This window comes from Neolamprologus brichardi, chromosome 14 (assembly GCF_056152115.1).
Source record: "Neolamprologus brichardi isolate AB-2024 chromosome 14, ASM5615211v1, whole genome shotgun sequence".
Taxonomy (NCBI): domain Eukaryota; kingdom Metazoa; phylum Chordata; class Actinopteri; order Cichliformes; family Cichlidae; genus Neolamprologus; species Neolamprologus brichardi.
The window spans coordinates 13,488,555-13,509,648 of record NC_142117.1 but is presented as its reverse complement, the minus strand read 5'-3'; the positions used below and the strand labels follow the sequence as shown (position 1 = coordinate 13,509,648).

Here is a 21,094-nt window from a genome sequence, read left to right as displayed (position 1 = left end):
ATCTCCGATTTTTTTTACAGACAGAATTCAACATGACGCTGCAAACCGGACCGACAGTGTTTAGAATATTTTGCCAGTATAAGGTGGACCGATGAATAAACTCACATAAAAGTAGGTCAAAGAATCCTCTGGAAAGCTTGTTTAAAAGTAGCATCTGTATTTGTTCCATATATATAAACAAACTCCATCCTCCCTCTATGGTGTATGAGCCCCCATAATATCACAATACCCTGATTACAGTACAAGAAAATGTGGATTCCCAATTTAAAACACGGGAAGAGATCCAGGCAGCAAATGCAGCTGCCGCCTCGTGCCTGGTTTTCATTAGTGGTGGGCACTAATGTGAGACATGCAGGCTTCACACTGGATCCATCATTCAGCTGAGCACCACAGGTCTGCAGGAGCAGCCTGGAGGCTGGGTGGTTTTGATAGCCAACCGCCCCAACACCCTCTCGCAGCCAAACGGCGGTCACTCAGTCAGCCAACAGATCCAAAGACTACGCCAAGATACATCAACTATCCACAATGTGCCTTTTGTACGTCAAATAGAAATAAAGAGTCATTATGGTTGCTTTTCACTGCGTCTCCCATTTTGATATTGAGTTACTTGTTTAATCTGCCGTTGTTTTTACTGATTGCTTGCTTCCTAGTTAAATGAAGGCTGGCTGCTTTGCCAGGTTGTATTCAAGGCCAAAAAAAAGACAGTTAAATGTTTTCTCTTACATCCACATGTCTGCTCCGCTGGCTCTGTTCTGCTGCTGTGTTTGAAAATCAGGATATAATCTAGTTGATCTGCCTTGTTCAAAAAGAGCCGCAGCAGCCTGCTATTCAAAGCAAATAAATCCATTCTCGGGATGCTTTCAGAGGGGACCAGCCAGGAGGTCAAGAGGATACAAACATGTTTGATTTTCAAAGCAAACCTTTGCTATTTAATTTTGGCAAGTCCGAGCTGGTCGTGGTAAATTTCTTAACTTTGTAGGAAAGCGGAGACTAACAGCTATACAGGTTTGTGCATGTGTGTGCAGCGCACACAGAAAGATAAGTGAGGAATGTGTGAAGTGAGGAGGTCAGCAGACTGAGCAAACATTAGTTTATTTCTTTAAAGTCCAAACCAAACATGCAGCTGAAGAGGAAACTGTTAAGATTGCTCAAGAAGAAAGATGAGAGACAGCTAGAAATAGAAAAAAATATTGCTCAATGAGGCAGTGTGCATGTGAAGAAAAAGAGGAAAATAGACAAGTAAAACTCTGGAAGTGCATGATGTTCTGGTTTGCGGTGCATGAATCACCCATTTCATCTGCACTGGTATTTTTTTCCTGAGACACTGAGCCCATTTACACCTGGTTTTAAAAATGTGCTCTCTAGGTGATAAATGTGCATCTACTGTATGAACTCCAGACAAACTAAATGTGAAACTAAATCTGGAGATTATTATTAGGCTTGGCTGCTGATTAAAGGCAGCATAGATCCAGCTTTTATATTATTAGGTTATATTTTAATATGTGAACAAAGAACTGAGCCATCGTTTCTTCAGTGTCAAAGCTACCCAGAGATACGTGTGAGTGCATCCAGTGGTACACAGGAAACAGGAACTGTTAATAATACATTTGGGGAACTTAATTTTCCAAAATACATTTCCGGTATAAAATAACATCCACATTGTTGCTAGGATACTATGAAAGTGACCAATCGAAAGAGGACCAGTTCCTCTTCTGGTTTCTCCCCTATTAAAGTGTAGATTTTAACTTTGAAAGCAGAGTTATTCTGCAAGTGTCAGCAATCACTGCAGGTGAAAAGATTTCAGGTCAAGTGCCTTGAGGAGAGAAAATGGAAATAAAAACAGCACAGACATATACACTTACTGACACACATACTTTATTGTGTGTGCCTTGCTAGTATCAGGTTGGACCAATTTTGCCTTCAGAACTGCGTCAATTCTTTGTGGCGCAGAATCGAAACGTGGGCGGAAACATTCCTCCGAGATTTTGGATCATATTGATATGATACACAATCAAACAATTGCTGCAGATTTGTTGGCTCCATGATGTAAACCTCTCATTGGACCACATCCCAAAAGTGCTCTGCTCAGATCTGGTGACTTCTTCTGAGTACAGAAGAAGAAACCTGCTTTAGATGATTTACATGAACTTTGTGGCGTTTTACCCCACTGGAAGCAAAACATGGGCACACTGTGGTTTAAATGATGCACATTTAGCACTAAGTGGGGCACAAAGTGTGTCAAGATCATTACACCACCATCCTGAAAGCCAGAGTAACGCACTGGATGTTTTTCTGTTTTTCAGATCATTCTCTGTAAACCCCATAGATTGCTGTGTGGGAAAATCCCAGTAGATCAGCAGTTTGTGAAATACTCTGACCAGCCCAGGGCATCAACAACCGTGCTTCTTTCCTCATTCTGATGCTCAGTTTGAGCTTCAATGTCGTCTTGACCGTGCCTACATGTGCATTGAGTTGGTGCCATGTGATTCGATGATTAGACAACAAGCAACTGATCATGTATGTCACTAAAGTGTATACAGCATCTTATAAGCGATGTGATACTGTGAGTTCTGTTCATTTTATGGTAATGATTCACTCAGAGTCCAATGTTTCCAAAAGCCATGGTATTGGGTCAATTTAATTGCTCTTTAGGATAAAACCAGGAAGTTGTTGAGAGCTCTGCCTACTATATTTTTTAATAGAAAATAGAAAAACAAAACAACGCGGATATGAGGAATTACGATTTTTGATAGAGAAGCTGTTGCAGTTCCTTCTTGAATCTATTCCTCTTTTTTAGAAATATTGTCAAAGTATTAAACCAAACACCCTGATGCTTAAAAAAACATTTGTTTTGCTCTTTAAATTAGTTTTTTTTTTTTTATTTAATTGAAAAGAGCAGAAAAAGACGTGACTGATCACATTATAATTGAAAGCACGCATTCTTTCCCAACATCTGACACCAGCTAAATGACTGACACTTTAAAGCAGCAGTGTTTAGATGGCTCTGCACACAATCTGTGTCTGGAATCCAGCTGAAGAGGCACGAGAGGTTAGTGGTTGACTTTTTACAGCCATAGTGTGTGTGTGTGTGTGTGTGTGTGTGTTTGTGTGTGTGTGTGCGTGTGTGCGTGTGTGCGTGCGCGCATTGGGACGCGCATTCACAATGACCAGACGGACTCAGATCATAATCAGTTCTGCAGACAGGAGAGATGTGATTCAGGTTGGACTCGGTCTCAGCACAGGTTATGAGAACCTTCAAGATCTCCAAGCCAAACGTGGATGCTCGCCACAGGGCTCTGTCGGAGTTTGTGCAGTGAATGAAGCAAACCATTGAGGCTGTAGCTATCTCCACATCAGGTTCTTGATAAAACTGATACATCAATCCATAAATCCCAGACAGCAACACGTGTGCTGTGCTCTAATCTGGCAGTCTGGCTACGTCCTGGCAACCTTGTTTCAACTTTCCATGAGTTTCTCCTTCATTCCTCCACTCGTTGTATCTTTTCCCCTCCACTCTGTCCTCTCTCTTTCACCTGTTTCTTCAGTGAACTCCTTCACCCGCTTCACCTCCCCTCTACTATTCTGCACTTCTTCAAAGCCTCGCCGTTATTTCTATCCCACCAGAGTGGAAATGCTGATTGCATGTGAAGCAATATGGAGACAGAAATAAGGATCAGTTACAGGAACAAAGGCCTTGGGGGCTGCAAAGAAAGGATGTTGTAAAGATAAATAAAGCAAATGTGGACAGAAAAAACAGACAGAGTGAGGTTTAGAAAACAAGCTTATGTGAAACTGAAATTTAAACTATCTGCTGGAATTCTGGTTAGACAAAAGCATACCTGCTTTGTCAACGAGACACAAAAACAAAGAGAAGCAGTGGGAATGTTTGAGATTGTGACAGAGAGGGGAGGGAGCGTGGTTAAACATTTGCATGTGTGCCGACATGTGGCTGCTATTACCAACTCTGGTTTAACCCATTGTCCTTTTCTATTCTCTCACTCTCCATTTCTCTTACTGTACACTGCGAGAAGCTCAAATGCCTTCTGCCACCTGCAAGACTGCAAGAGCCTGAGTCGTTGCTTTGCACAGTTTCATACCATTTATGTTAGCGCAGAGGGTTCGAGTTCCTGTTGCAGTATTCTCCTGAACCATAGGTGGCGCCACTGAGACAAAATCTTGCACATCAGTGCAAAACCAAAAACAAAGAAATCACAGATTTTTTTATTCTTTTCCCCAGAAAGTCTCCCTCTGCAAAATAGCTGAATCTCAGTGCTTCTGTTGTTATCATTCAAGGTGCAACGTGCAAGGTCATAAAAATCTAAATCGAGAGGTGCACAGCAACAACTTGCACCAGAAGATATGATGTCACTTTATTGTCCGGCTTTGTTCGAAGAATGGTGAAGATAATGGCAGCACTGATGGGCCTCATGATCATCTGAGGAAGTTGGAGTGTTCGTTGGCTAGTTTCTGGTAGCACTGCTAGCTTGGTTGCTTCTAGTGTAAAAAACTCGAGGTAGAATCCACATTAGGTCAAAGAGTTAAATTAGACTGACACCACTCAGACGACTGTACTTTATGCTTGAAGCTCCTGCCACCAGATGGGTAACTTTGAATGACTCAAACACTGAAAACAGGGGAACAGCTAGCTTTGCTCAAATGCGCACATGGGGGTGTCCAAATTCATAGGCTGCATCCTCCTGAGGACCCGGCCTTCGCGGCCTACATGGGCCGGGTCCTCCACAGGCCGGGTAGGCCAGAAGTGAGCAGCTGTGACATTGGACAGTCTAGCCTTCAGATTTGTCTCACCAGCTGTCTCGGTGGAGTTTAATAAACTCAGCCGTCTGCTCCTTGCTATGTAAAATATAACAGGACACTGGCGTAAATTCTCGATCATCTCACACTTCTGTGTATTCAGCTGTAATCTCACCCAAACCGATTTACTCACGAACAAATAACACACTGAAAAAAGCCAAACAATAACATTTTTAAGTTATCTAAGTGACCTATATATGATGTTTAACCTGAGTAGCGAAAGACCACGGGGGGTTTGCCGGGAGTTTGCTGTTCTCGTCCCGGCTAGCTATCGAGCTGGTGGGTAACAGACGTCTCCAAAAACGTTGGAGCACTTTTGCAAATATGTTATATCTTGATAAACCGGGCAGATATTTGAAGTTTACACAGCCAGTACTTTCTTGCCTGAAAGTACGTTAAAAGTTTATTTTGCGACCTGGAAAGAGTAATAACAGTAATAAGTAAATGCAGCCTATGAATTTGGACAGCCTTCATCACGTTGCTGTGACGTAATCGGACTACAAATGCGGCCTCAGGAGGATGCAGCCTATGAATTTGGACACCCCCATTTAGCTTGTAAGCTAGGTGTTAAACTGACAAAAGAAAAAGAGCTAAAATGGTACAGCAAAACAATTCTAGTAAGAAACATAAGGTCAGTCCTAACCAATACTGCATTTCATTTGCCTTGGAAGTCAGAGCTAGCACGCTGAGCACATTCCAGTAAAGTCAGACTTGTTTTGATCGATAGCAAGTTTGACCCATTCATGGATCTCTAGCAAACTAGCACAATAGCTGTTTTTTTGTTTTTCAGTTGAGCTGATTCGAGATAACAATCGACCAATGTTATCTCAGAATGGTGACGAATGAGATGAGCCCCCGTCTTCAGAGTATTTGAATTTATTTAATATCAAAAGTAGGTACTCCTGTATTCATAAAGCATCATCACACACAAATATTTGCAGTGGTTATTTGCTGTATCAATACAGTATATTGTTACAATTTTTGCTGTTGTACTACTGCTTATGTCCACTAACGCCAGCCTGGACGGTTACGCAGGAGTTGATGGGGCTTTTCTAGCGGGATGTCTGACTTGAGGGAACATTCCAGTTGACAAATTCCAACAGGAAACTCGGAAGTTCTGACTTGCAACGGAATACATCATAATAAGCCAATCGCTGTTCTTTCCAGAACTTTATAAAAAAAACTTCTGAGACTAGACTAGTTCTAGTGTTGACTTCTTCTCCTCCCATACCAGCGCCGATGTGGAGGTTTTGTCCAAGTGGTGCCACCTATCACTGAGGACAACACTAACGCCCTCAGAGTTCACTGGAGAGATGTCCTCCACAGTCACCAGATATCAGTCCAACAGAGCACCTTTGGGATGTGGTGGAACGGGTGATTCTCGTCAATGGAGCAAAATTTCTGAGGACTGGTTGAGGTAGACTTAATAAATCGGACAATGAGGTGTTACCTTATTGTGTTTACAACACTACAAAGGACTCAGCATCTCTTACTAATTAAAATCACAGAGCACTGTGGAGAACATGCATGCAAACACATTAAATCGTGTAGCACAGCACCACAAACTGTTTCTGACATTTCCCATTTTGAATGAATCAGTGGATCCAAGCACAACAATGCAATGAAAGCCACAACTGTGGTAGGGTAAAGAACAAACAGACATGCAAAGACAGAAAAGAGAAGTTTATTAATAACAGCTGAGTGAATGCAAAAAAGGGTAGAAGAAAGCAGGGGACACACAGAGGGGGACTGAAAAAACATCCGCAGCCCAGCAAGTGAGCCGGTGGGAAGAGACAGGAACATCCTGTCTGTGCCTGTCTATCTCAGTGTGAGTCGTTATTCGTGTGTAAGCACACACGCATGTCTGTGTGGATGAAAGGTGTAGAGCTAGTGCCGCTGGAGCCACAGCCGGTTCGGCCATCACTAGAGAAAGGATCTAAAAGGATGAAAAGAGAAGAGCGGGTAGTATGAGAGAAAGATGAGGGAGGACTCGATAAAGAGATACCTGTCCCTACAGACGGTCCCTTTGGGACCATGGAGGAAAAAAGAGGAAGAAGCTGAGAGGACAAGGAAGCGAGTTTGAGACCAGAACACAGACGCGGTTGTTGAGAGTAGCTGTTTGGTCTTGATGGATCAGCTTAGGAACAGACTGTGATGTGAAGGCAGGTCAGGAGCACTTCTGGAGCTTGTCATTTCTGCATTTAAGCCACCTTCTCAGAAACCGGTCCAAGGGCAAACAGGTGGTGCAGACTAAACACACAGTCCCCCCACCAACCCACCTGGTTGTAGTTTGCTCCATCCAAATGTTACAATCTTTTCCAAATGATAAAAGATAGAATATCGGCATGAAAATGTAATTGCTTTTGTTCACGCCACAATCACCGGCTATCTGGAAACATTTCAGATTTGTTTCTGGCGGTGGTGTTTGAATGTTGGCTGCCAAGAGTTAGCAAAATACCTGCTATTATCTATGGATGAAAGAAAACTAGCAGGTAATTTGAAAAAGAACTGCAGAAAAAACAACACTTGTGAAGAACTGTGACAGGGAAAATGTCCCGAACCAACATAAAGTGTAAGTATATTTTAATCTTTACTTGAGAGATGGAATGCCATTGTTCCCGAAAGCATTCCTTCTTTCAAAGGTTCAGGTTTGTCCTTTCATTTGTTTTCATCAGCAGTCATACATTGGTTTGCATTTAAGGGAAATAATATCAGTTACACACTGTTGTCAAATATTCAGTACTGTGCTGGCCCAAAATATTTACATCAGTATGATAAAGATATTTACTGACACCAAAGTCGTACTGTATATCCTTTAGCTTTGCACAACTATGCAACTGTTGACAGTAGAAGGTGTCTCCCTCTGTAAAGCCTCTGTGTCTCCAACAAGACTGGGAATCCACTGCTTGGGAATTCAGCATTCCTGAAGTGGTTGTTAAAATTCCTCTAAACGTATTGAATCAGCACAGTCCAGCTGGCTGTGCTAGTCACGGCACGCGAAGATGGATCAGCTTTTTTTTTTATCCCGATTCAAAGCGCTGTGTGTTTTTTCTTGTTTGTGTTGGGAGATGATGTGGTATGTATCAGCCCAAAAAAAAAGGAAAAAAAGGAAATTACTCTGACTGGTTCAGTGCCAAGACAGAAGCCCTTTGGTGTAAATGAAAGGAGCTTTTTCATTCACTCTCACTTACATACAGCCTACTGCAGCACAAGACTCTTGATAGTCCAAAGATGGAGCAAGGTGGAACTTAAACTGTATGCATATACTTCTCACCATTCAACTATGTACAACTACACTGACAATAGGACAAGAAAGTCATTACCTGACACATGAATAACCCGCCTCCACAGAGAAACAAATAAAATAAAACATGACCACAGACAGTATTTGGTCGCGATGCTAGTAGAGGTAACACGCCTGAATAACTTAACTTCTTCTCACATAAAAATAATCGACAAACAGAATATTCTTTATTCTGCTTGTCTATATTTCTTTATTTATTAAAAATAAAGAAATATATACAGGGTTTATCAAAAAGCACAATCTGATTTCAAAGCGCTTTCACTGGTAACGATCGAAACATATACGGTTAAAAAGCGGCAATTCGTGAGTTATTTGCTGGTGTGTAGCATAAGAACAGCAGTAATTCCAGACGTGGTAACAAAAGTACAGGATTAGTTATGACTATAGTTATAACTATGGATGTGTGCCATGCGTCATGACAGTTTTAATTTTAACTTCCTGGATCTGGCTGTCACGTGTGTGACACAGATAACTGATCCTTTATAGGCAGGTGTTCCAATGGATCCTTGTACAAATCACTGTTGTTGGGGTTTTTTTTCCACACAGTGGACCAGCGTGACCGGTCCGTTGTACTCCACGTTTCCACCTCGGAGACTGAACCAGACTTTAATGCACTGGTTAGCCCAAATACAGACTAGCTTTCTCTCACTGAACAACAATAAAGAACTTAAAAGTAATTAAACTAGTAGTAACAGGACTTTCACTAAATTTAAAGGTCTTTGAAACTTGGCAAATACATACACACACATTTAGTTAATAGTTGTTTTAGGTAATGTTCATTAAATGGTGATAAAATGCTGGCAACTTCTCATTTCATTGCCAAATTATACCATCTACTGTCACCACTATCAGTTTATAAAGACATGGACTTGAGTGAATTCAGCTTATTCTCTACAACAGTTCCAGTTTCTCGGTGGTCAGAGTAAAGCCCAATTTTAAACAGAAGCATGAATACTGCTCTCATCAACATCTCTTGTCCTTTCAGTGAGGTCTGAAAACCAATCGCTGAATTTTTTAAATGAGGATGAAACAACCCGGGAATGTTTGCACATCAGCGATTCTGATGCTTCGAGCTACAAACACACAAATACACATAAATGCCAGAAACGCTGATACAAATCTGCTGGCACATTCCACGGCGCAGGCAGCTGGAAGCACCAGTCGTCTCAACTGCGTGGCAAAAACGATTTAAATGTCATCACTGCATGTTCTGTTCTGGGACGAGGAGTGACAGCACATCCAGCGCACAATCTGACATCAGAATATCAAGTACGGAGACAGACAAAAAGGCTCTCTGCCTAACAGATTAGATAAAGGCATGGTAGGACCAGCCTGCATTGCACAGGCTGCTGACGTGAATGACGTCAGTGACAGAGGGGAGTTATGACTAGCAGAAGTAGCTGATAACAGAGCATAGTGATGTCAATACAGAACAATGTTACGGTATTATGAATGCCCCGTGCCTTTTGGTGCACTACAGAAGCAAATCCAAAACAACTCATTTCTGCACTTTTCCCCCAACAAATGAAATATAATATGGTAAGTTGCAAACCTTACATATATTGTTAGCAGGATTTTGTTGCCTTTGGACAGACAGGCTAACATAAGCTGAATGAATTTGCTCCTTGATATAGTGTTAAATTTCCCAGAGGTTCCCAGATTCATTTTTTTCCTGCTCTGCTCTTCTTGTCTTCAGGACAAATATAATTTAAAGCAGTGAATGATGGGTAATTAGCCTTCATCTGACATTCACGTTAACACTTATACAGACTGCACACTGTCTGTCTCACTGCTGGGCTGTTAAATACGTAAGGTGGGTCTGAATTGGAGACTTGTGTGCTCGTGCCTCATAGCCACATCCAAAATCCCACTTTTTATAAAAGCCAGTTTGACTCCTCGGGGTCCCGGCCAGGCAACTCTCAAAAGCTACTTTCTACTCTTAGGTGAAGAGAACAAATTAAGTTCAAACATAACAAAATTATATTGTTTTTTTAAGCGGACTCCAGAGTAATTTCACAATTGCCATGAAATGTGGTGATGAAGCTGGCATGGCTGCAAAGTACATTGCACACGTTGTCAGTGGATGTGAAGTGGAGCGCTTTGACAGCAGCGGGGAAAGCGGGGCAATGAGAGGTGGCCTTTCATGCTCGCTAGCTGCTAGCTTTGGCAGAGGAACAGCAGTCCTCAGCCAGCCTTCCTGCCTGTCTGTCTGTAAATTGGGTGCACGACCGGAGAATGTGAGAGGAGAGAGTGAGGGTGAAATAAGACGTTCACGGAAGGCAACGTAAAACACTCCGTGGGGATAATAAATGCTATAATATTCTGCAGGAAGGATGGCAAGGAATCCAAAAAGCAGAGGTGGGCAGACAGATATGCAGACAGGCAGGTAGTGACTCAGACAGGAAGTTACGGAAGCCAACAGATGCAGGCAGCGAGGCAGACTCACATCTGAAGAAGTCTCAGACAGACAGATGAAGGAAATTATTTATGTGTGTGTGTACTGGTAATTACAAACAATAAGTGAGTGGAAATTAACTGTAACATGCGAAACACCAGTATCCTGATGACTCAGTAACTTGTGACAATGCATTTGTCACAACAACCCTTCTTCACTACATCCGTGAATCTTCTCTGAGGTCTTCCTCTTTTCCTCCTGCCTTTATCCAACATATCCACTGTCCTTCCTCTGCACATGTACCAGCAATCTCAGCCTTGCTTCTCTAACTTTGTGTCCAAAACTGTCCAACCTGATCTGTCCCTCTGATCTGCTCATTTGTCATTCCATCCATAGCGTTTACTCCCAATGAAAATTTGCATCTTCAATTCTGCCATCTCCAGCTGCCTCCTGCTTTTTGTAAAGCACCACCACTGTCACAAATAGGGTGCCACCCTCAAAACTTCCTTATGACTGGTTTGGTTTCTAGCAATTTGCCATGTTCACCTGTAGTTTGCACTGAAGTTGCCAATTTGTTTGCAAACAATTGCTAACTAGCCACCAAGCAGTAACTTGAAACTTGAAAAGTTGAATGCAATCTAGACCAACATGTTCAAAAGGAGTTTGCAGACACAACAGCATGTTTTTAATTCAAAATGCAGCTAACTGCAGCAAGCTGTAGGCAAACAAAGTAACTGTAAGAAGGGTTTTGGTCCAGCCCCTTCTTTGCTGCCAATTTCACCAAGCAACAGCTAGCAACCTCCAGCAACCACTTGGCAACCAGCTGGATAATATACTTTTACCTAGCAACCGGTGGTTACCAGAGAGATAGGCTTTAGCAAAACACTTCACATGGACTCCCAGTAACCTCCTGCAAACAGTCGAGGAATACTCACTTTTACCAAGTGACCGGTGACTGGGCCCAAAGCAGAAGCACCTTAAACTACACACACATTTGCATTTCATAGGGATAGTCACCACATCAGCTACCCACTGCACTCATGGTGTCACAGCTTTGCAAGTCTACCATGAAGATAAATAACAGGTGATTTTGCAAACCTCAGACTTTCCAAACACAGCCTCTACACTTCGTGTTATAATTGATCTTTGATTCAAGACAAAGACTTTACTTTAGAAACAGCTGGATGAGACTGTTTGTTTACTGGCTTTTAAGTGGCCACAAATATTAAAGTTAATGAAACACAGTGAGAGGTAAAACACATTTCACTGGACCTCATCGTGAAAAACAACTATGTCTATATTATTTTATTCTCATTGTCATTTACTGGATAAAAGTTATGTAAATTCCACAGCATTAGGTTTTATTTTATTAACTTCCTAGCATATGATATTGTGTCACATAAGAGGCCTTCTCCCACCTGTACCTCAATATGAGCCAGTGGAAACGCTGCTGGGTAACTTGTGTCTCTTCTAGCTAGACCAAACTGCTCTGCTCTGCCAGCAAAGGTCCTCTTACTGACTTTCACTTCAACTTCTGGAGCTTTTCGGAAGTGCCAAAAAGGACTCAGCACTTTTGGCCCTCGTAGCTGCTTTTGGGATGTTTTTCCCCCCGCAGACGTATATGCATTTAGTACGAGTGCGTCTGCATGAGTCTGCGTGTGTTCATGTTCGCTGTTCTGTACGCTGATCCAACAAATACAAATATCAACAAGAGCTGGGACTGTGTGTTCCACATCGGTGTTTTTTGGCAGGAATGTTCTTTAATGTCAGCTGCCAGATACGAAAGGTTTATTTCAGTTTAGCGAAGTTAGAAAAACCTCCGTTTCCAACATGCTTGTTAATGACACAGCATTAGAGACCAAAAACAACATCAGACATGCAAAATAAAACCCTAATGCCCCACCACCACCACTTGAAGTTGCCTTCCGCGATGATTTCAGTTTATTTGTTAGGCTTACACTGCTGTGGCACAAGGGAGGCAAATACACAAAGACACAGTTAGTGGGTTAGAAGTGTTGTGTGTAATAACAGAGCCTGGCTGCTATTTTAATCTGTAGCCCTGTTTGCTTTCTGTTTTCAGGACAGAGAAAAGAGAATATGGGCTGTGAGTTGGATCACAGTTTGAAACCCTACATCTAACACTTAGTAGAGCCGGGAGGGGGGGGGACACATTCATGCCAGGACGCACGTATGTGTGTGCCCACACAGACATTCAATATTTCTCAAGTATGTGGCTCAGACAGGAAAGTTAAAACTTTAAAAACTCTGTGCTGGGAAATCCACGGTGCAAGTTAATTAAACTTGTGACCGAAAAGAAAAGGAAAAACATTTGGATTAAGGCTCTAATAATGCTATTACAGATTTAGTGTTCAGGACTGGATTTGAGGATTATTAGGTTCATGTGACCCCCTACCTTGTATCCAGCGTGGGTCCTGCTCTTTGCATGCGGTGTGGTAGAGCAGAGCTCAATGGCCTCGGGCTCGTGGAAGATCACCGTGGGCAGCGGCTCCTTTCTCAGCGTCAGCACATTCAGCTTGGTCTTCAGCATGGTCTGAAAGTGCTGATGGAGAAAGAAAGATATATATACACACTGTGCTTTAGGCAAATATACAATCTGTACCAAACAGCAAAAAGCTAATTATGGCTGTGGTTCAACATTAAGTTTCCTTGTCAACACTGCTGTATGAAGAAAAAACAACCCCCAGAAACTTCAGCATTTTGTGTGCAGAGGTGTACCTCATGTCCTGCAAAGGAAAGTATGGAACAGGCTCAAGGGGTCAAAGGACTTTCAAGGCTTTTATATTTACACAGGAGCCCACTCCAACTGATAGAAAACACATCTCGGTGGTGAAAAGGGAAGATGAAGGCTCGAAGTGAGATGGCTATGAGAGATTTAGTCTGCTCCGAGAGGAACGTGAGGAGCAGACGAAGGAAGCCCTGCCCTCTCTGTCCCCGTCAAAACAAGAGGGGCTGCCTGCTCTCATACTACAGTGCACGGCAAGTGTTTCCTGAAGCCGTGCAGAACCACACGGCCTGTCTGGCCATGTGCAGCGTGCCTGCTAGAATTTCTGGTATTTTTAGACACCATCAAAACAAAACTGAGCAGCTAATTAAATCAAGATTTTCTGAACTAAGGGGAAAACGGCACACCTGCTGGGCAACGGTGTCTGCAGCCTGACCTCAATTATTTTTCTGGCTCCATCAATCGGTGAATTAAGGCCTGAAAATGACATTTCTTGCCAAATCCATATTAACAGGCTTCATATAAATCGATCTTGTCAGGGACTAACAAGGTAGTGTTTTGCGATAAGCAGTTATACACAACTTAAACGAAACTGCTAGCTACAACACGAAGCTGGGCGCTTAGCATGTTCATCCACTGCATTGAAACATTTTACCTTCATGATCTGTAAAGAAAACAGCTAAAGCATTGGTAAAATGAGTAAAACCTCTTTAATCTTTAATGCTTATTTTGTAAAATCTCATTAAATTGGGAGAATTAGTGGAAAAGTTCACTTTTTCGAGACATGACTTTGCTGTTACTTCTGTTGTTGGAGGATGATATCGAAAATTACATTAAGTGTTTTCCTGCGTAGCGGTGTTAAGGTTGTGATATCCCTGCTAAGGACTGCTAACTACACGCAAGAAGGGCTCATTAGCTAATTAACTAATTAGGGGTAGTTAGCTTAGATTAGCTAGTTAGTTTGTTTCATAATTAAAATTTACCTCTGTTCTAAGTTTGCATAACCTGCCATCGACCGCCTGGGTTGCTGTAGAGAAGGACCAATTGGTGCACTGCCATACTCTACGCTTTGGTAACAGTTTTAACAAACTAAGTGGTTCTGTAGTGGATCCTATTAGAAAAACTATCCATTACTTTGCAAAAACTATGTATAGAAGATTGACTGTGATTCCAGAGACAGATCCTGCATTTCCTACACTAGAAATCCCAACCACCATGGCAGCAGCTGAATGAAAATCACAATCAACAGGTCGGACACTGGAATTCAGTATGTGGGGACCCTGAATGTCTGCACTTGATTTACAGCAATACGTCCATGAATAAAACATTTCTCAGAATTGTGACTGTTGCGTCACAGTCGAGCGGTACTTCAGAATTTCATTTAACCGACATCTCAAATCTTCTAGGTTACACAATACAATCGATGCTATTGTGAGCGCACCACCAAAAACAAACTGGAGTTTCTTGTTAAGTACAGATTACTTTAACAAATGCTCTCCAATACTTTGTCTTGCATTCAGTGGCGCTGAAAGCTGTTTTCCACGTTGGACTGCATGAAAGCCATTTTCTCCTGCAACAGATGGTCAACATTTTCAAGCGATGAAAACAGCCGATGCTGCCAATACGATCTATCATCAATCTTCACTGTTGCCTTTATAAGGCCAAGCAGAACATCCTGAATCAACGTTTGAATTTAAACACTGCTTCGCTGTCTGATTGTTAGTGTTTATGGTTATATTAACACTTTCCCGCCTGAGTGGGTCTTCTGCTGCCATCGTTTTAAGGGTTTTAAAATATATCTGTCTGTGACTTGTTATAGCATTCTGTTATGAAACGCCTAATCCTGTGCTGACGCCCTACAGTGTAACCCCCAACCTCTAACTCACCGTAGTGGACCTTCATGCTGAGAAAAGGAATAATAAAGAGAAGGAAGCGGCAGGCGGGATGGGGGTAAGGAGAAAGATATGGTGTGGAGATGAAGGAGAAGAAAAATGGTGGAGTTGTGAAAGTAAAGCCACATGTGTGTAAACGCTCGCTGACCTCCGCGTCAGCACTTTACAGCTTCCTGACGGTGACTTGCATTCCTGTGGGTGGTTGGCCTCCGTACGGAGTGAGATGAGGGGGTGCCATGACTCCTGCACCCCCACCAAGTGCACAAGGCTTAAGCAGGTATATAAAAGAAGCGAAAAAAAACAAAAAAACTTTGCTTTATACATGTACGTACATGTTTTATACTTATCAGTTCACAGCGAGGTGCTTCGTACTACTGGAGGAAACGGGAAAGCTTTTTTTCCTCCATTACTTTTCCACATGCGGCGGGCTGCTTGTGGAGCAATGCTGGAATTCTATTCACAATATTTTCACAGTATCTTAATGTTTTTGTTATTTCTCAAGTCCCAACTGTCTCCTCATCAAGTTATTGATTCTATTTCTGACTTTAACTCGGAGCCACAAAAGTGTTCGGCCTCCAGCGCCAGACGAGTGTGGGCACAGTCAGTTGTGACTTGGGATAAGGCGAGGATCCTGTAAACACTTGAGCAATCACCAAAGTGCCTGACCTCCATACTTAGTGTTTAAATGTTTGGCTTCAGCGAAAGCCTCCGCATGCTGAATATCGATCTGTTTTTTTTTCCACCCTAAATTAATTTTAGCAGGCTCCTAATATACTAGCGATGCTCTGCCATCGGGATAGTTCTAATTTAAGCATTTAGTGATAATCAGTATATTGCTGCAAGTCGCCAAAGACCCCAAAAGAATCTAACAGTTGAATAGTTACGATACCCTGTGCCATCATTCAAGACACTTGGATAAATGTCCAGCATGAGTCTGCCTTGTTTCTGACATTCACTCCAAAGGTTTGTTCTGGAGTATAAAGGAGCCATAACTTCTAAAACTTCGAAAATACTAGTTAATGCAACTACACAGCAACTTTACCGCTTCTTATTTCGTCGTTTCGGGAGAAGAAACACATTTGTACTTGTCATTGTGCTATGATGTGCCATATGATGAAGATGGTGTGACAGCCCGGTATGAAACTTGTTAGCAGAGTGCATCCCCGGAGCACCAGATTTAAAGCATTAATGTTAAATGAAAGTGTGCACATAAATTTATAAAGGATTTATCATATGATGGATAACTTCAGGTTTTCAGTTGGCATTTCTAGTTCATGACTTATTAAATGCTCGTTCTAATCGTTAATCTTGTGAAATGATTTGGACTTTTGCATGCAAGTTGTGATAGTTGCCTTCATGGCTGGAAATGTTCATGTTTAGCGTTATTACTTTAATGCTAAAAGCAACAATAAGTAGTTGATGGCGAGCAATGCATCCGCTCATTTACACTCCCAATAAGAGAGTGTTAGTTTTTATACTATCAGAGTGTGAGCAATATACTCACCAGCCACTTTGTTAGATTCACCTGTTCAACTAATATCTAATTTCCATGTGGCAGCAACTCAATGTATTTAGGCCTGTAGACATAATCAAGATGACCTGCTAAGGTTCAAAATGAGCATCAGAATGGGAAAGAAAGGTGATTTAAGTGACTTGAACGTGGCGTGGTTGCTGGTACCAAACAGGCTGATGATCTACTGAGATTTCCCCACACAAGCATCTTTAGGGTTGACGGAGAATAGTCCAGAAAAGCGAAAACAACCAAAGAGCAGCAGTTCTCTGGGTGAAAATGCCTCGTTGATGCCAAAGGTCAGAGCAGAATGGCCAGACCTGCAGTTAGTAACTCTAATAACAACTCACTACAGTAAAGATGTGCAGAAAAGTATCCCTGAACACATAGCACATCCAACTTTGACGCAGATGAGCTATAGCAGCAGAGGACCATACTGGGCGCCACTGCTGTCGGGTAAGAACAGGAAACTGACGCGACAATCTTGGTGAGTCAGTGTGAACTGCCTACAATTCACATAGGCTCACCTATGAGAACTGAGAAGATTGGAAAAATGTTGTCTAGTCTGATGAGTCTCGATTTATGCTGTGACATTCGGATGGTAGGGTCAGAATTTGACATAAACATAATGAAAGCATGGGTGAATCCTGCCCTGTGTGGGGGATATTTTCTTGGCACACTGTGGGCCCTTAGTGCCAGCTGAGCACTATTTCACACTGTACTCAGATGGCCTCCACATTCACCAGGTCTCCATCTAATTGAGCACCTTTGGGATGTGTGAACAGGAGATTCACATCATGGATGTGTCGCCAACAAAACTGCACAACTGTGTGATGCTCTCATGTTAATATGGACCAAAATCTCTAAGGTCTCCAGCACCTTCTTGAATCAATGGCACTGAAGGCAGTTGTGAAGGTAAAAGTGGGTCCTACCTGGTACTAGAGTTGACTGGCTCTGAGGATCTTGCCCTCCTTTCTTTCAGTGATCTAATCAGATTGTGGAATAGTCAAATGGTTGAAACAACAGAATCCGTCCCATCAAATTATGTTACATGTGACTTTCTAAAAAACACCAATTTAACATTCCTACAGTTCACCTAGAAACTGTTCTGAAGGCAAAAGTAGGTCCAACCTAGTACTAGCAAGGTGTACCTAATGAAGTGTCTTATGAGAATGTATTCATGGTCATTTAGAGACTGTTTACATAATTATTATTATGTCAGTTTGTGAGTTTTTGTAGTATTTTTCCCTATTACAAAATCACGCTGTTCTGCTGTGGACCTCTCCTGTGAATAGTTTTGAATGACACTAAAATTAATCTTGAATATTAAGATCTGGATCTTAGTCAAACTGACCCAGTGCAGCCAAGAAATTCTGAATGGCTGCTCTCCAACAACGACTCTGATTACTGCTGGAAATCACAAGTGCTATCTAGACGAGTGCATGTGCTAATTTCTTAAAGAGTCTCTAATACTAAATGATTTGGAATTGTGCATTTAAAATATGCAAATTCAAGACATCACTTGAACAATCACAACCACAAGACATTAAGTCACAGGGAGTTTTGGGGAGTGCAGTTTGCCTCCTACAGTGATGAGTTTAACAGATCACAGATGGTAAGTTCAACTTTTGGCCCTCTGAGGGAGCATTCTTAGAGAAAAGAGGCTCTCAGGTCAATATCATGGTGAGTCACTGCATAACAGGGTGAAAACAGGGACTCGGGCACACCCACTGAGACGCATAAAGTCAGGGTTACGGGGATGGGATTATGACAAAAGTTTACGAAACAGCTGGAAATAATGTTAAGCCCTGCAGACAGATGTCCTTGTCCAAAAGGCACTGATAAAAATCCACCTAACCCCCAGATACACAAATGGCTACTGGCTCATCCCAAGAAATCAACCGAGACTGGTTAGTTATGTTAAGTATGGTTAGAAGTCTTGTAACACAAGACCTCAAAATAATATGAGTCAACAACATCAGTCTGTGTCATACGCATCGGCATCGGCATCCACAAACACAGACACACATGTGGAGAGCCTGAAGAAAAAAAAGCGCAGACAGAAGTGCGCCAGCTGCTCAACATGTGTGTGGTGCTGATAAAGAACAAGAGAGGAGGCCATCATTGTTTGTTAAACTGTTCTGTTGCAGAACTTTTATTTTTAAAGCGAATACACAGCTCCGCATGTGATCATTAAGCCTGACACAATCCAGAATTAGAAACACTTCTGGCCATGAACCAATTAGGAAAGCACCATCAAACTGTAGAAAACTGGAAAGATAGCAAGGGTCGCACTGATGTCTGGTCCTCGTATACTAGGTGACAAAGCTTGTTGTACAAATAGATAGTATTTAGTATAACCTAAAAATGAATCACAAGTATGTTAGCAGCAACAAAGGCACATGCTTTTATTCGCCACAAAATCTTTGAAAATCCCATTTATGATGTTTATTTATTTCTTAACTTTGATCATTTACATCTACGATTGCTTGCTGTCACATCATTTTTTAATTATTTTTTTTACCCGTAACCTATGACCGGTGCACAGTAAGAAACACTGGCAGGAACATGTATTTTGTCTGCCAGTTATTGTTGCCAAAGTCGGCTAATTTGTTCCTAACCATAAGAGTTTTTTTCAAATCGTAGCTGTATTTTTAAGATGTTGTACTTGTAAACAGACAAAAACATCACTGTGGCTTTTTAAGGAGGCTAAAGTTAAGTTTGTGGCCTCTGGGAGCACAGCGGAGTATTTATAGGGAGAACCTGTATTAACTGTGCATCTGTCCTACAGTCCTAATGTAGCTAACCAAGGTAACTATTAACAATCCAAACATTCAAAATTATAGCACTCAACTTATGAAATTTAAAAAACCATGATAAAGGAAAGGCATGCTAGGTAATGCTAGCTAGCCACTTAGCATTAACAGCAAAGCTGTTAGCTATGCTTCTTACTGGTCTGGTTAATGATGAAATATAAAAAATAAAATATAATGCATTAATATTTATTAAATCATCCAATATGAATGAAATCCATATGTATCCAGTGTGTAAGAACTAAAACCTTCACCTTGAACAGATGTTAAGGACCTTTTCTGACAACATTTACTGTGTCATATCCTCACTTTCACCTCAACGAGTGATCTGAAGCTGGAACTCGGACATTTAAACCATGTATTCAGACTGAATACACTCACTGGTAACAGTCCTCTTGCTAACATTCACTTTTAATCATTAACCAACATTCATATTTGAGAAAAAAAAGAACTACAACGCTTACGTGTGTTCCGCGCTGCTAGCATAACATACGTGGAGCAATGACAGATGAACTACAAGCTAGATTTCTCGTGTTTCCACCTTTACAAGCCAAAGACTTGTTGCATTTGTGGCAATGAGCACTGTCAGCACTGACTCTAACAAAGTGGCCCCACACTTCGGAGCATTTAATTCTCGACACCATCTTCACAAAGCCCAGCGAGAACTTTATTTTGGATAAGGAATATCAAAAAATGATGAAATCTGGTCAGATAAAATGTGAGAAAATGACCTTTAAGTACCAATAATAAATCTTATTTCTTAATCCTACCAATTTTACCGGGTTTCAGTACCTAGTCCTACTCTACGTATATCGACCGGGAGCCAGGTGAGGCAAAAACAGCGTGTTCTCAAGACCAACAGGTGCTTTTCCTGATGACAGAATCATTTATGACACAAAAACCTATATAAATGTCTTTCTCTTGTGAGCAGACAGGAAATGAGCTAAAGTTGCACATTAAATGAATTTACTCCCAAAACAGGCTCAGCCAATTAAGCGAGTCTTTCACAAACACTTAAACCTTGCGGCTTATACCTTAAGCAACTCTTGAGTTGGAAACCACCTCCATCCAGCCCGTTTGTCCCTCAGACACCTTTTATACACACAAACACATGCCTTCCCAGCAAACCTATTAAAGGACAATGCTGTGGTCTACAGGTAGGCCAGCATGTGGCGGTTACTTCCTAAAGCCAAACGTAGGATGCGTTTCTCCAGTTCCTGCATGGTAAGAATTCAAAAAACTGTCTCTCTGTGTGTTTACAGCCTCCTCCACTGATCCTGGGGCAGTTTATGAGAGGAAATTTGCCCGAATGAGCTCAACCTCGAGTAGACTGTGGGAGGTCTGCCCATGGACGAAAACCTGTTTTTCTCAATCACGATTGGAGCGCCGAGGCGTGTAGGAGGGAGAAAGTCAGTGATCGGAAGGTTGCAATTGGTCTGTTACTTCTGTAGGAGGAAGTGGGCATTATAGCACTCTAACCTCAAGGCCTGAAGGAGACTCTCTGGCTGGCAGTAAAAACATCAACGACTGTTTGACATAAACAGCGAACCCACTACGACATCTTAAAGAGTCTAGAGCCAGAGGACATAAACGGGACGTGCTAATGATAAAAAACACTCCTCGCT

General features: G+C 41.9%; 1 protein-coding gene across 1 annotated transcript in view; it reads right to left on the bottom strand.

Annotated features, from left to right (window-relative positions):
- The window catches only part of pid1 (phosphotyrosine interaction domain containing 1), a 30,987-nt gene that overhangs the window by 4,765 nt on the left and 5,128 nt on the right, over window positions 1–21,094 (bottom strand). The window contains exon 2 of the mRNA XM_006799902.3: window positions 12,925–13,071. Coding sequence (XP_006799965.1) covers window positions 12,925–13,071 — 147 coding nt within the window. The remainder of the gene's footprint in view (window positions 1–12,924; window positions 13,072–21,094) is intronic.